The 13,265-nt window shown below is 45.7% G+C and overlaps 1 protein-coding gene across 2 annotated transcripts; it reads right to left on the minus strand.

Annotated features, from left to right (window-relative positions):
* Positions 1–4,125: 4,125 nt before the first annotated feature.
* LOC103556353 (interleukin-37-like) lies at positions 4,126–12,903 on the minus strand. Of its 2 annotated transcripts, none has more exons than XM_008528428.2 (6): positions 12,796–12,903; positions 9,146–9,279; positions 8,412–8,464; positions 5,457–5,590; positions 4,894–5,036; positions 4,126–4,729 (listed from the first exon to the last, which is right to left on the minus strand). In XM_008528428.2, exons 2-6 carry the CDS (start codon positions 9,188–9,190, stop codon positions 4,442–4,444), a joined length of 663 nt encoding a protein of 220 aa, XP_008526650.1. In that variant the 5' UTR covers positions 9,191–9,279; positions 12,796–12,903; the 3' UTR covers positions 4,126–4,441. The 2 variants fall into 2 exon arrangements, with proteins under 2 accessions (XP_008526650.1, XP_008526649.1); XM_008528427.2 differs by having other exon boundaries at positions 5,457–5,576; positions 8,412–8,468.
* Positions 12,904–13,265: the final 362 nt, after the last annotated feature.

Raw genomic sequence — 13,265 nt, forward strand, 5'->3', positions numbered from 1 at the left:
GTCAGATGCTCTTCCTGAGACTTCTGAGCCTTTATTGTCTTCAGCTCAAAATAATCCACCTACCAGAGTGGTGCATCTTGGGGCAGCCTGCCCTGAACCCTATCATTGGTAAGAGATGCTAACAATTGGCTCTTGCAAGCTGATAGAAGCTGGCTGTAGCACACCACTGCAACCACCTGTAACATCTTCATTTTAGAGCAAGTGTTGGCAAACCGTAGCCTGCAGGCAAAATCCAGCCCACTGCTTGTTTTGTATGGTTTGCTAACACAGCCATGTTCACTGGTTGTCTATGGCTGCCTGCATGCTGCAACAATAAAGCTTATAGCCTCTCAGCCTGCAAAGCCTAGAATATTTATTATCTGGTCCTTAACAGAAACTTTGCTGACTCCCGCTCTATAGGGCAAGAGACCATAGACTGTATGCAGCCTCCAGACATTCATCCCTGAGTCAGTCTGGAACTTCAAGCACAGCTTCCATCAGAGAGCTGCAATGCATGATGGTTGGGTTCTCCATTTCTCTCACAAAAGCCTACACTATTTTTTACTGCAAAAGTAACACTAGTTTGTTTCATTTTGTTTTGTTTTTTTACTTGGCCCAGCTTCTCTTGGCAATTTTCAGCAGGAAAATGCATTCCAAATTCCACCTAATTGGGGGATCTGGAGACTTTGACACTACCTTTTACTTCCCCACAGCCCTCTTGCAGAAGGTGCTATGTCTGAACAGCTCCATTCAGGAGCTTGAGGCAGGATCATACGTCAGTTGACCCAATGGGTCAGGGACAGTCTCTTTTTGCAGAGCAGGCAGAGGGCACCATTTGGGAGACTGTCTTGGTCATGGTGATTTCTGGTCTGCAAGGTAATTTTCACATGCATTGAGTGATTGTTGCATCCCCATAATGCTGTGAGGAGGGCAGGGGGGAGTTTTTGTGCCCATTTCATGGATGAGAAAACAGACTCAGAGACAAGTAACTTGACCACAGTCACCCAGATTGTAAGTGGCAGAATTCCAAGTGTTCTGATTCCTACTACAGAGCTCATTCATTAAAACACAACTGTGCTTAAAAATCACCTGGGAAGCTTCTTAAAAATACACATTCTCAGGGTTGCACATTTAAGCATTTCTGGGATGTAGCCCAGGAATCTACCTGCGTTTTTAAAAAGCCCCCGAGTCATTCTGATTCAAGTGTTTCTTTCTGGTCTACACTTTCAGAAACGCTGCCTCCTCCCCATACATTAGAAAATGATAATGTGCCTTTCTGGCTGAGAGCTATTTCCGGGTTATTGGGCATCAGCACTAGTGTTCAGTCTAGGCTTAAACACGAACCACTAGGAATGTCCTACTCCAGGTGATGTAAGCTTGAGCCACAGAGAAATCTCATTGCATTGCCTGTCTGGTGACCATGCACTGTCCACAGCAAGGATGCATCCAGCAGAACACAGCTGCTGAGAGAGGATTATTCACTCAGAGCCTGGACAGTGTGGGCTGCCTGGTGAGGCCTCCATCAGTTGACTCATTCATTCAGAAGTGCTTGTGCCAGGCTCTGTGTTAGGTGTTGAGGATGAAAGGCTGAGCAGACTCAGATGCAGCTCTGTCCTCAAGGAAGTTACAGTCTGGTGGGGAGACAGATGTTAATCAGGCCAACCACAAGTGCCTATGGAGAAGCAGTGCCTGGTGCATGACGGGGGTGTGTACCCCAGCCAGGAAATCAGAGGGGCTTCTTTGAGGAAGAAACACCTGAGCAAGATAGAAGAAAGAGTGGGTGTTAGCTAGGCTCAAAGTGGGAGAACTTTCTGTCATCTTTGAGGGGACTTGATGAGTTTCCTTTACTGATAGAGAAAAAAGCAAAGATGGAGAAAAGGGAGAGATGTGGACAGCATGGAGCCAGCTATGTCTCCATAGCTTGCAGGGATGGTTTTTCACACCCCAGGCTGTGGTACCCTGAATATCCCATCTATATGCCTTTGGGAACCTCCTTTTCTATGGAGGGGTAAAGGGAGGGAAGAGTGCTTTAGAAGCACAGGGAGCCCCTGCCACCCATCCTTCTTCCACCCTGTATCCTGACATGCATAAAACACATTTCCTGACCTGACAGGTAAAACAAGTGATGCTGGAAGGGCAATGAATGAGAACGGGCCTTGGGCACATTTACGGCGTGAGACAACCGGTATCTCTTCCTTAGAAAATTGGGGAGAGAAACTGTTTTATTCTTCTTTACACAACCCCAAAGCAGATACTGGCCCTTGATCCACTTTCTGAAACTGTAGCCACAGCCCATGTATTACCCAAGGCTGCAGAAAGGAAGAAAGGGCTGGCAAATTTCAGAATGTTGGTGTATGCCAGTTATTTCCTGGCTTGATCCACAAAGTCTCTCAAGAGAAGGATGGACTCAGACCAACACTCACCAGATGGCAAACAAAGATGGAAGGAAACACTACTTTGCTTAGGGAAGGGGCTCGTCTGCAGCCTGCAATCTAAGCTCACTGCAAGTCCCATTTTTTTTGGAGCTCTGCAGGACTGAGAAAGCCAACTGCTTCTGTATGGACCATAGAAGCCGCAAAGTGGCAACTTGCACAGTAGATAGGATCGGGGCCCCACATCTTTATCAAGCATGGTCCTTTAAGAATAAATATACAAATATGTTTATTCAAATAGATCAGGCATGGTCCTTTAAGAGTTAGGTCAAGTCAGTCAGCCAGCAAGTACTAGACTAAGGACATTTATAATCTCATCTGAGCCCACTCTGAATGATCTCAAGGCAGCATCATTAAGTTAAGGACCTTTCACAACCCAGATCACTGGCTAAATGCCACTGCCAAACAAGAACTGTCGGTTGCTAGAACTCTCCAAATGAGAGTAAATGCAAACAGTTCCAATGAATGAAATACTAGGAGAGCACTTACACAATCATATAGAAGGGAGAACTCTTGAAAGCATTGCAAATGCAAAGTAATTTTGATTGTCCATTTTCTTTGAAGTGTAGTCAAAGACAAAGGCCATGCAAATGTTAAATCATGCGAGTCATCAAGTCGTTTTATTCTTAGTCTTGATATTAGTCACGCTATTTTGGACTTTATATCAGCAGATAAATCCAATGAGTAAGCAAATTTTGTAAGTATCAAGACTTTCAGTTAGAGAGTAATTGCATAGCTCAGTGAATTATAAAAGAAAGGCATAATTAGAGTTTCCATAAATGGTTGGCTTTTAGTCTTAAGATGACACAAACAAGGTTTGTCTTTCTGAAGGTTACGGAGGGGGAAAGATCAGCAACATCACAAAAGAAGACACTCACCTCCAGACCCCAGATTTTCACTGGGCTCTCCCATCTGTAGATAATAGTTTCTGTGTGGGTGAGAAGCACTCCAGACTTTAAGCATTACGTCTGTTGCATGCAACCCTAGAACCCAAACCCATACAAGCCTCCAACCTCCCCTGCCCCCAAATTTTTGCCTGGGGCCTCAGTTCCTGTTCTGATTGCCCACCTGGCACTCTGACCCTACTTTAGGATCTGGACCTTGTCTTTCTTTTGATCTACACCCAGATGAGAGATGAGCGCCCTGCTGCTTGTCTTCAGACCTCCCAGAAGCTGCTTCTGTCTGCCACCTGCTCCGGATTCTTTGCCACTGACTCCTCCCACCTGTTCACATCCATTGCCCCATTTTCTCCCACTGAGGACTCACAGACAGTGCCTTGCCATATCCCTTGGGGCCTGGACCCCACTGAACCTCTCTGTTTACACCTGCAGCAGGATCAGCCTCCCTAGAATTCATCCAGCCTCTACTTGCATCGCTAATTTTAGAGCTTGCATTATCCAGGCTGCCCTCCTGGAGGAGATAACCAGTATGGCCTGGCTCTATCTTGAGAAACAGGCACCCAAGTGAGGTCAGACTGTTTAGAAAAGCAGCAAACCCACAGGCACTGAGATCCTCGCTCCCCAGAAATTTATTTCAGCGTAGAAGTTTGTAATTAACCACACTGTACTTTTTATATCCCAAACTACATACACTTTACAGGCACAAATGACACTGAAAACAAAGCCCATGTGCTTGCTGGGTGAAGACAACATGTTATAGGGAGAAGATATTTTCTTATTTGCTGTTCTCTGGAAATAAACAAAGACCACTCAAATGAGAACAAGCAGCATCTCTTTACTCAGAGCTGGCTCTAGCAAAAGAGTCAGCCACCATCACTTGCATTTGGCAGTGATTCATAGGCAGGGAGAGGAGTGGGAAAGCTTTATGGTGGCCAAGATGGGAGGGCTTCAGGAGTGCTTTGATTGGAGTTGGCCTGAGGAAGCTAGAGGCGGGGCATCCTCTGTGATTGGTTTGGAGAGCATAGTTGGTTTTTTCTGATTGGTCCTGAGTTGGAAGTGGGGATAAAAGTAGAAAAGTTGTCAGTTATTGACCAAATCTTGATTCTGGGCAATTACTACAGAAGTTGAGAGTTAGAGTTCCATTGTCATGCATGGTTTGGCCATTGTTAGTTTGTATACTCCATCTTGTACTACACTGAGATTCACACTGATATTTTCAAATTCAAATTGTGTGTTTTTTTCTTTCCCTAGATCTTTCGTCACTCCCACAGGTTGCCTGGGAATGTTGGAGGTGTAGATGAAATATCCGTGATTCGCAGCTGACTCCAAGGTGAAATAGGAGCCAATCTGTTCCTTGAGGAAAGTGAAGGGCAGACTTTCCTTACTGTTCAGTGAGTTCAGTTCTTTGATGTTCTTTTTCTGAAAGAAGAAGGAGAATTTATGAGGTAGCCAGGCTACTTTGTGAAGGAAAGAAGGAAAGTTCATGGCAGTCTTTGCCAAAATTTAGGTTTTCAGCCTTAACCTTAAGGCTCCCCACTTCCCTGGGCAGGAGGGTGGGGAAATTTCTTTCCCAGATCTCTTACCTTTAGTTGCAAAGAGGGATGCTCTGGATCTTTGACTGTGTCGCAGTGGAGACAGAGCTCTCCTTTAGAGACAGCCAAAAAAATATGATTTTCTTTCTTGATACTAGTTGTACTTAATTGTGAAGTTGATATATAAAAGGTCTCTGGAAAAAGTCAGAAAACTGGTGAGTAGAAAAATAATCTTTTTTTCTGTTGATGTTTCAAGTACAACAACCCTCTTCCCTTTGGCAATGTCATCAAATTCTCACACCTGAGTTGGCCCAGGAGCCAAGGATGGGAAATTCTTGGAATTTCCCTTTCCCTATGCCTCTGGCTCCTTCTTTCCACCCCTTCCAGGGAAATGTCTTTAAGATCAGAGACTTCTCTGGGCCCATCTCCCCACCCTAACTGTTGCCTGCCATCAGCTGGCCCTTGAGGCAGTTTCCCCAGGAAGCAGGCTTTTGCCCATGGCAGAGAGGGGAGTGGCTGAGCTGCCCCTATTGGGTGAGGGGGTTAATACAGCCAAGGGAGAGTGAGAGAGCACAGGAACCACTTCTGCTGAGTAAAGCAAGGTTGAGAATTACCTGGGGTTGTGGTGCCTTTGTCTGGAACTGCTTTGAGGACCCCATTTTCTAGGACAAGAACTTGCTGGTTTGGGTCTCGAATAGTACACTTCATTAACTTTATAGATTTGATTGTTGAATCTGAAAAACAGTACCTGAGATTATGAACAATTAACCTGCTTCAGTTCACCATTCTCATATCCCCACTTGCTCAGTGGGCTCAGACAATATGTTTTCCTCTCATTAGTTTTTCCTGTTACTCCATCTCATTACTCTACCTATAGACGAACTTTCCTGATTAACCACTTGTGCACTGGAGTCAGACTGAGTTGGAGTCAAATCCTTGTTCAGTCATTTTCAAGCTGAACAATTACTAGACTTCTCCAAATGTCATTTTGCCCACCAGTAAAATGGGGGTAAGAAGAGCTATCTTACACAGGGTTGATGTGAGGAAGATGGAGGGATTCAATGAAAGTTCATCATTATGATTAGTAGTATTGATAACATCCAATGGAAGTTCATCATTATTATCATTAGTAGTAGTATTGATAACCCTCTTTGCTGCACCCTCTCACTGGTGGGCCCATGTTATCAGAAATGTCTGGGTGGCATGGATCTCTGCAGAGTTCAGCACCATCTGGGCCCATGGTGAGAACAGTGGAAGTGTGGGGAGGATGAGGTAAGGCAGGAAGCAGCCAGGAGCAGAAGCTTTGTGTCAGGAAGGGGATGGAAATGGCAGGAGTTTTGAGGAAAATGTGGAGGGGTTGTCCCTGCCCTTGTGGAGTCTGAATGGGCAGGACCAGCTGCAGGAGTGGCCAAGGATTTGCTTGAATATGGGGGAGTTTAGGCATTCAGTCCAGTTGGCCCTGCCTAGAGCGGGCAATCCTAGACCAAGAATTTGTTGCTATGCCACCTCTGCTAGGTCAATTGACCATTCTTCAGTGACTGAACTGAGGCTTTGCATGGGGGAAGGTACGAGCCCACATAGAGCACCAATGTTTGAGTCTATTTGGCACAACAGATGTAAAATGTGATAATGAGGTAGACTATCCTGTAGATTAGTAATTATACTATATAATTAAATACATACATAAATGTAAACACACACAGAGTCTTGCTTCCTACTCACTTGTGATCATGATGCCTTTAACCGTCCTTTGTGCCCTCCTCCCTGTCACCTACTATCCTCCTCGTCCCTGTCCCGAAATCCCGGCTCGCATGCCACCTCCTTCCTCAATTCCTCCCTCAATCCCTTATTGGGAGTGACCTTTTCCTCTCTGAGCTGCCCAGCTCTTGTTCTGTGCTGGAGAAGGGCAGCAGTCCTGCAATATCTTGTATTGCAGTAATTGCGTGCTTGTATAGGAGTCATTTCTGACTCATTTGATGTTTCTCGTAGGGCCCTGGGTGGGGCTTTCAGTAACCAGCACTTGATTAGTATTTGCCGAGTCGGCGTCTCTGGGCTGGAGGAAGTTATCAGTATGTTTCTGAGGGCTCTTCTGGCACAAGCCATCTGCGACTTTTGTTGGGGAATGAAACAATGAGGACTGAAACCAACTGAAGATAAAATCTATCAGTATTCTCAAGTTTGAATTGTATTTTTGGGAAAAAACAGACACACAAAAAATGGAATAAAAAGTACTTGAGTACTAAAAAAAATGGGATGCTTCGACACTAGCTGGTACCTATAAGATCTAATGGAAGTAAACGTCTGATCCTTTACCAAACTTGAATCACAGATGCACTCTGTGGTTAGCACAGACAGGAAGGAAATCACCATCACTAAGGTAGGACTGTCCACTGCCAAACGAGGCAGCCTAGGACTCAGCCCTGTCCTGCATCACAATGGCGTGGTCGTTCCAGCAGGTGGACGGGTCTTCATCACCTGAGCTCTTTCAGCCTGCATCCCTACCATTCCTCCACTCTCGCTTCATGCTTCAGCTGTCCCAAACTCCTTCTCTTCCCATATCCTCCCCCGCACCTTTGCTTACGCTGTTCCTTCTGCATGGAATGGCTTTCCTCCTTTATCCTGCAGGGTAATTCCAACTTTTCCTTCAAGATTCAGTGCAGGCATCACCTCCTCTTGGACCTATCTCCCAATTCCATCCCTCAGCATAGGCTGGTTCTCCGTATTCCTATAGCAACCTATGCTGCTGTCTACAGCAGCCATTACAAATACACACTAAGTCAAAATTAGCGTTGGATGTCTGTCCTCTCTCCCCTCCCCCACCAGCCTGTGAGAGCCAAAAGACAAGTGAAAGTCTTCTTTGCCTGTCTGTATGAGCACAAAGGGCATGTTCACAGGACCCTCTGTGCATGGCCCCACCATGTTCTTGGCATACTGGCTTCTACACACAAAGTCATTGCCCAGGGGTCCTATGCCAGGGCCTGAGTTCCAGGTTGCGAGGACTTGGGCCAGCTGTGAGCTCTCATCTCTTACTTGCTTTCTATCATCGGATCTTTAGAGCACTTTACAGATGAGGAAGTACAGGACCCATGGAAACATTCTGGGACTCAAACTGAGGTCTTCCTGCCACATGTGATGGAAAGACCCCCAGAGTGGAATCGGGACTGGTAACCCTGGCTCTGCTACTTGCTAGCTGAGTGTCTTGGGCAAGTTCCTCACATTTATGATGCTCACTCTTTATTGGAAAAGTGGGAATATAGTAATATTCTAGTAAAATTGTTGTGAGAATTAAATTAATTCCCTTATGGAAAGAACTCAGCCTGGAGTTTGGTATATACTTGCTCAATAAATGTGAGTTTCTTGTCACTTCGTCAGAGCACCAAGTCCTGTGTTAACCTCCTGAGCTTATTCTTCCCCAAAAGGTTAACATTCTCAAAGCTGAAAATGCAAGGGCTGGGGTGCTCCCTCCCACTATTCATTAGATGCCCCTGGGAGAGAGTCGCTCACCTCCTTGGGGAGGCTTAGCTACCCACCACCCTTCCCTTTCACCCCAGGACCCCTTGGACAATCACCTGAGTGGCTGGAAGCCTCCGAAGGAAGGCCGAGGTCCGTCACCAGGGGGCCTCTTGCTGACGATAGGAGTCAAAGACAACAGGTTAGCAAGTGCAATTCCATTAGCCTGGGATGCTTAACTTCTGCAGTTCCCAAAGCACCATCTGAAGAACACTCACACAGAAAAGTGCTAATGCTCCTAAGGAGGTTCCAGGTCCAATAATTTTGAGAGATTCTGGATTGAACAATGTTAAGTCAGGTTCCTTAAAGCAGGACTTCTCAGAGCCATTTTTTGAAAATATTTTGTGAGGCAAAACAAGAGTTTTGCCAATGTTGACCTCCCTAGACTCCCTCTCATCTGAAGGAGGATCACCTTTCTCGCTTTGGAGATTGGAGCTTTAGGTACGCCTTTCAACATGAAGGATCTCGGTCCTTTTTCTTTGTGTGTGGCAGAGTGGGGAGTTTAGTTGCTGCACACCAGTCAATGGGAGAAGCAGTGCTTTAAAATCTTTCGTCTGAGCCCATGTGTGAAACCTGTCTACTCCTGACACATTTGGGGTCCTGAATCACAATATGTCCATTTCCACCACTTTCCGTACTGTCCCTGTTTACATAACATGCTAGGAAAATTCCTGGAGCCCAGTTCTTTTGCAAATTGGACAAAAGAAGAATCATTTCCGTAGACAGAATTTAACACGTTCCTGTTTGGGAGCCACTTTTTGATGCCAAGGATGGCTTTGAAGAGATTTCTTACATTCTGTCTCTGGCTGGGATTCATGCTTTTCTTCGCAAGACTCATGGTCAGTGTTCATGGCTGAGCTCCCATCCAAAAAGGATATCACCCAAGCTGAGAATTAACACAATGAGAGAGGTGGAGGGAGGCAGAACCTGCATAGATTAGAGGATATTGGTTATGGAAACTTCCAACCCCAGGAAACCATCCCCAGTGCCCCTAATACCTACAGGACCTTGCCCTATCTCTCCTTGGGAATGTTGCCTTAATGTCACAGGGCCAGATCATTCCAATTCACAATGGAATTCTGTTTAGATTTTAGCCCACTAAAGCAGTTCTGTGGTTTGCCTAACAAATAACAATGTATTTTTGGCCACTTGCCATATTTTGTTTCCCATGTACATGGATTCCCAGGAATCACCTGGGAGTCTTGCTAAAATGTAGATTCTGATTCAGTAGGTCTGGTGGGTCCTGAGGCTCCTACATGTCTAACAAGTTCTCAGGGGATGCTGCTGGTTCACAGACCATACTTTGAGTAGCCTGGCTCTAGGAAACTCAACTTCCGGTGCCTGGGAGCAGAGCAGGCTCACAGTCATGCTGTACTGTGGGTTTGGAGGGACACGACCTCAGTTCCCTTTTGGACCTGCACAGCACTTTACAGCGTAAAAGCCCTTTTGCATACACGACTCAGCACATCCTCACCATGAGACTTCAGAGGACATGGGGTGAGTATTTTCAGTTCCTTTTTACAGATGAAGAATCTGAAGTTGAGAGACCTCTTGTAGGTCACAGAGCTAGAAACAAGTTGGAGAGCCCTGGAATTCAAATCCCCACTTCCTGGTGCTTTTGCATCATGTATCAGTTCCCACAGGAGAGAGCACCAGGTGGGATGGAGGTCACCAGACATGAGTGCTCATCTCAGCCTCACTACCAGTGTGCAGGGTGACACGGTAAGTTATGTAAGCTCTCTGGGCTCCCAAAGACGTGGTACACAGACGGGATTCAGTAATATCTCCGAAAGTGCTGACATTTTGTGATTCTTTGTGGCTGGAGGAGTTTCCCAAACTTTAAAAAGCACGTGAATTACCTGGGGACCTTGTTAAAATGTAGTCTGATTCAGTAGGTCTTTAATGGGGCCCAAGACTGCGTTTATAACAAGTTCCTAGGTGACATTAGTGCAGTGGATCCATGGGCCATGCGCTTAACCCTGGCTGTATCTTGGGATCACTTGAGGAACTTTAAAAATTATAAATCTCTGGGTCCCATCCCCAGTGACTAACTCAACTGGCTTGGGGTGGGGCCCAGAGTTAGTATCTTTTGAAAGCTCCGACTGATTTTAATATGCAGCCAGGGTTGAGAATCACTGTGTTATAGGGTTGGGCTCCTAACTGGAAACAGTTTGCACCAACAAGTGACACAGCTTTCTGATAATAGTTGAGCAACCCTCCCAGATTTTCTGATGCTAAGTGAGTCATGTTTTCAAGTTGTTACCAGGAGAGGAACTACTTTCCTGCCTTTGTTTAATTTCTTTTACTATTCTAACTCCAGAGTCCTCTGCAAATCCATTGGGAGATGAATCTATAAAGTTACTCTCTTGGCTACAGCAGAGAGTAGAGTGTCAGCCTGTTTGTGCCAGATTCTAGTTGCGGTTCATGGTAGGAAAGCAGTACCCAGAAACCCCCTCCTCACAACAGTCCCCATCTGGATCAGACAGAGTCACTGCTACAAGGTTTTCTTACCTTGCCAGGACATTTGGAAGTCACATTTATCCCAATTATTAGTTCAGAATAGTGGTTCCCAAAGTGTGCACCAATGTGCCCTGGGGTGGCTTAGCATATCACAGGGGTGCCATGGGATAGTTTAAATTTTTGAGGAAAAATAGACATCTGTTACACTCATGCAAACCACTATCATTAAGTTGTTTCAACCTGAATTCTTAAACAGAGCTGTCAGACATTTCTTTTGTCTTAGATGCTCTGTGAAGAAATTCCTCAGACATTAAGGGCACTGTGAACTGAGAAAGTTTGGGAACCTCTCGTTTAGAAGTTGGAGGTAGCATTCCTTGGGCAGAGTACTGCCTTGGGATTAGTAAATCCTGTTGACAGTGCATTCAGGTGTGGAAAGAAAGCTCATAGAATGAGATTGAGATGTGCTAGGAGTCAAAGAGGACTAGATTGATCTGCCCAATAAAGAAGGAAAACTGATGCTTTTACAAGCAGCCTGAGAAGGACAAGGCAGGGGAACTAAGAATATGGAATAGCCAAGGCAAAGGAGAGAGGAGGGAAGCTGGGACCAGAGGAGTAAGATGGCCTCTGAAGTCATTGAGAAGTGCCTGATAGTGGTGTCACTGATGGATGTCTAGCAGGAAGGGTGTAAATTGCTTGCTGGGCCTCTGTCAACCCCCATGGCTACTAGCTCCTTGCTACTCAAAGTGGTCTGGGGATCAGCAGCATCAGCATCACTTGAGAGCTTGTTAGAAATGCAGAGTCTGAGGCCCCCCCCCCCCCACACCCAGGAACAGATGTTGCATTTTTGCGAGATCCGCAGATGATTCTCATGCACACTGGTGTATGAGAGGCACTGTGCTAGCTGAGAGATTCTCAAGCTCTGGGACGTTGAAATACCTAAAGGAGTTAAAAAAATATTGAAGCCTGGGAAATTCCTATTGAGTTGATCTAGACAGCAGACTTAGCATCAGGGTATTTAAAAGTCTGCCAGGTGTTTCTAAAGCCAAGTTTGAGAACTACTGGCCTGGTACAACTGCTTTGTGAGAGTGGGTTTTTTTGGGGGGGAAACCAAAGTTCTGGATCAATTTGGAACCAACATAGGAAACAATTGAAATATGTGAGCCATGAGAGAGATCAGCAGATATAAGAAATTAGTGACTACAAGAGGTATCCCTGAGGTATTAGGGAATAGGGTAGGAAAAATTGGGTTTCCACCATACGTTGGATAGGGGATTAAGTCAATTCCTACTTAAACATTGCAAAAAAGATAACCCCAAAAGCCTGGAGGACTTTGAGACATCTAGGTGACTGACGTCTAGTTATGGATAAAACTGGCTCACAAGGCTAGTGAAATTTACAACAGATCTTCAGATGGTATCCACTCAGGTGGTATCCACAGATATCACCTAGAAAGAAGGCTATATTCAGCCATCTGGGATCTGTCTCCATCAAGCAGAGAATACTCAGAGCAGTGGATTCCAAAAGCTCTTTCCTAAGACAAATTCTCTATTTGCCTTCAAAATTACTCACTCCAGCTCCTGGAATAGAGGAGGGAGTGACATCAGTGGTTCCCTACTACAACGCACCAAGGTACCTATGTTCTCAAGCTCCATTCTCTCCTTCCCCATACATCACTCACAACCCATTGATTTCTAGGGCAAGTCCTCCTGGGAGAAAATGTCTGTTCATGTACTTTGGAGCAAGTTGCTCAGAGAAGATCTTAGGGACAAAATTTGGAAAAGTTTGAAAAGCCATAAGGAGGAGGTCCTCCTAGTGAGAAAAGAGCCAGGCCAAGACAATGAGTGCTATTCCATCTCCCCATCCATGCATGTCTGTAGCTAAGAAAGACAAATTAGGCTTTGGCCAGAGGGTTGAGAAGGGCCAAAGTGGCTGGTGCCCACAGCCTAGAGGGTATTCCAGAAACAGGGGATGAGGACCACATACCTGGGCCAGGGATGTGCCGTGCCTGTGGTTCTGAGTGGATGTTGGAGCCCTGGTGTGTCTGGTATACCACTCAGGCTGTGCTCATCGGGAATGCATAGTGAATGGGAGTGGGTAGATGTGAAATTATGACAGCAACAATTAGACAATAGCTCATTGGTGGGGCAAATTAAAATTCTTTGATGTTCTTCTCTTTGAGAGGTGTGGTCTGTGTTCCCTCCCTTTGACTCTGGGTAGGCTCTGTAATTGCTTGGCCAAGAGAAAATAGAATGCAGTGGAGTTGTGCCCATTTCCATCCTCTTCTATGTCTTGAGGACCAGCAGCTTTTACTTCCTGTCTCTTGGAATACTTGTTCTGGCAGACCAGTCATCATATGGTGAGAAATTCCAAGCAGCCCCACTAAAGGGCTGATGTGGAAAGGAACTGGGGTCCCACTGACAGCCCCAGCTGAGTTCCTAGCTGACAGCCAGCAT

This window comes from Equus przewalskii, chromosome 14 (assembly GCF_037783145.1).
Source record: "Equus przewalskii isolate Varuska chromosome 14, EquPr2, whole genome shotgun sequence".
NCBI lineage: Eukaryota > Metazoa > Chordata > Mammalia > Perissodactyla > Equidae > Equus > Equus przewalskii.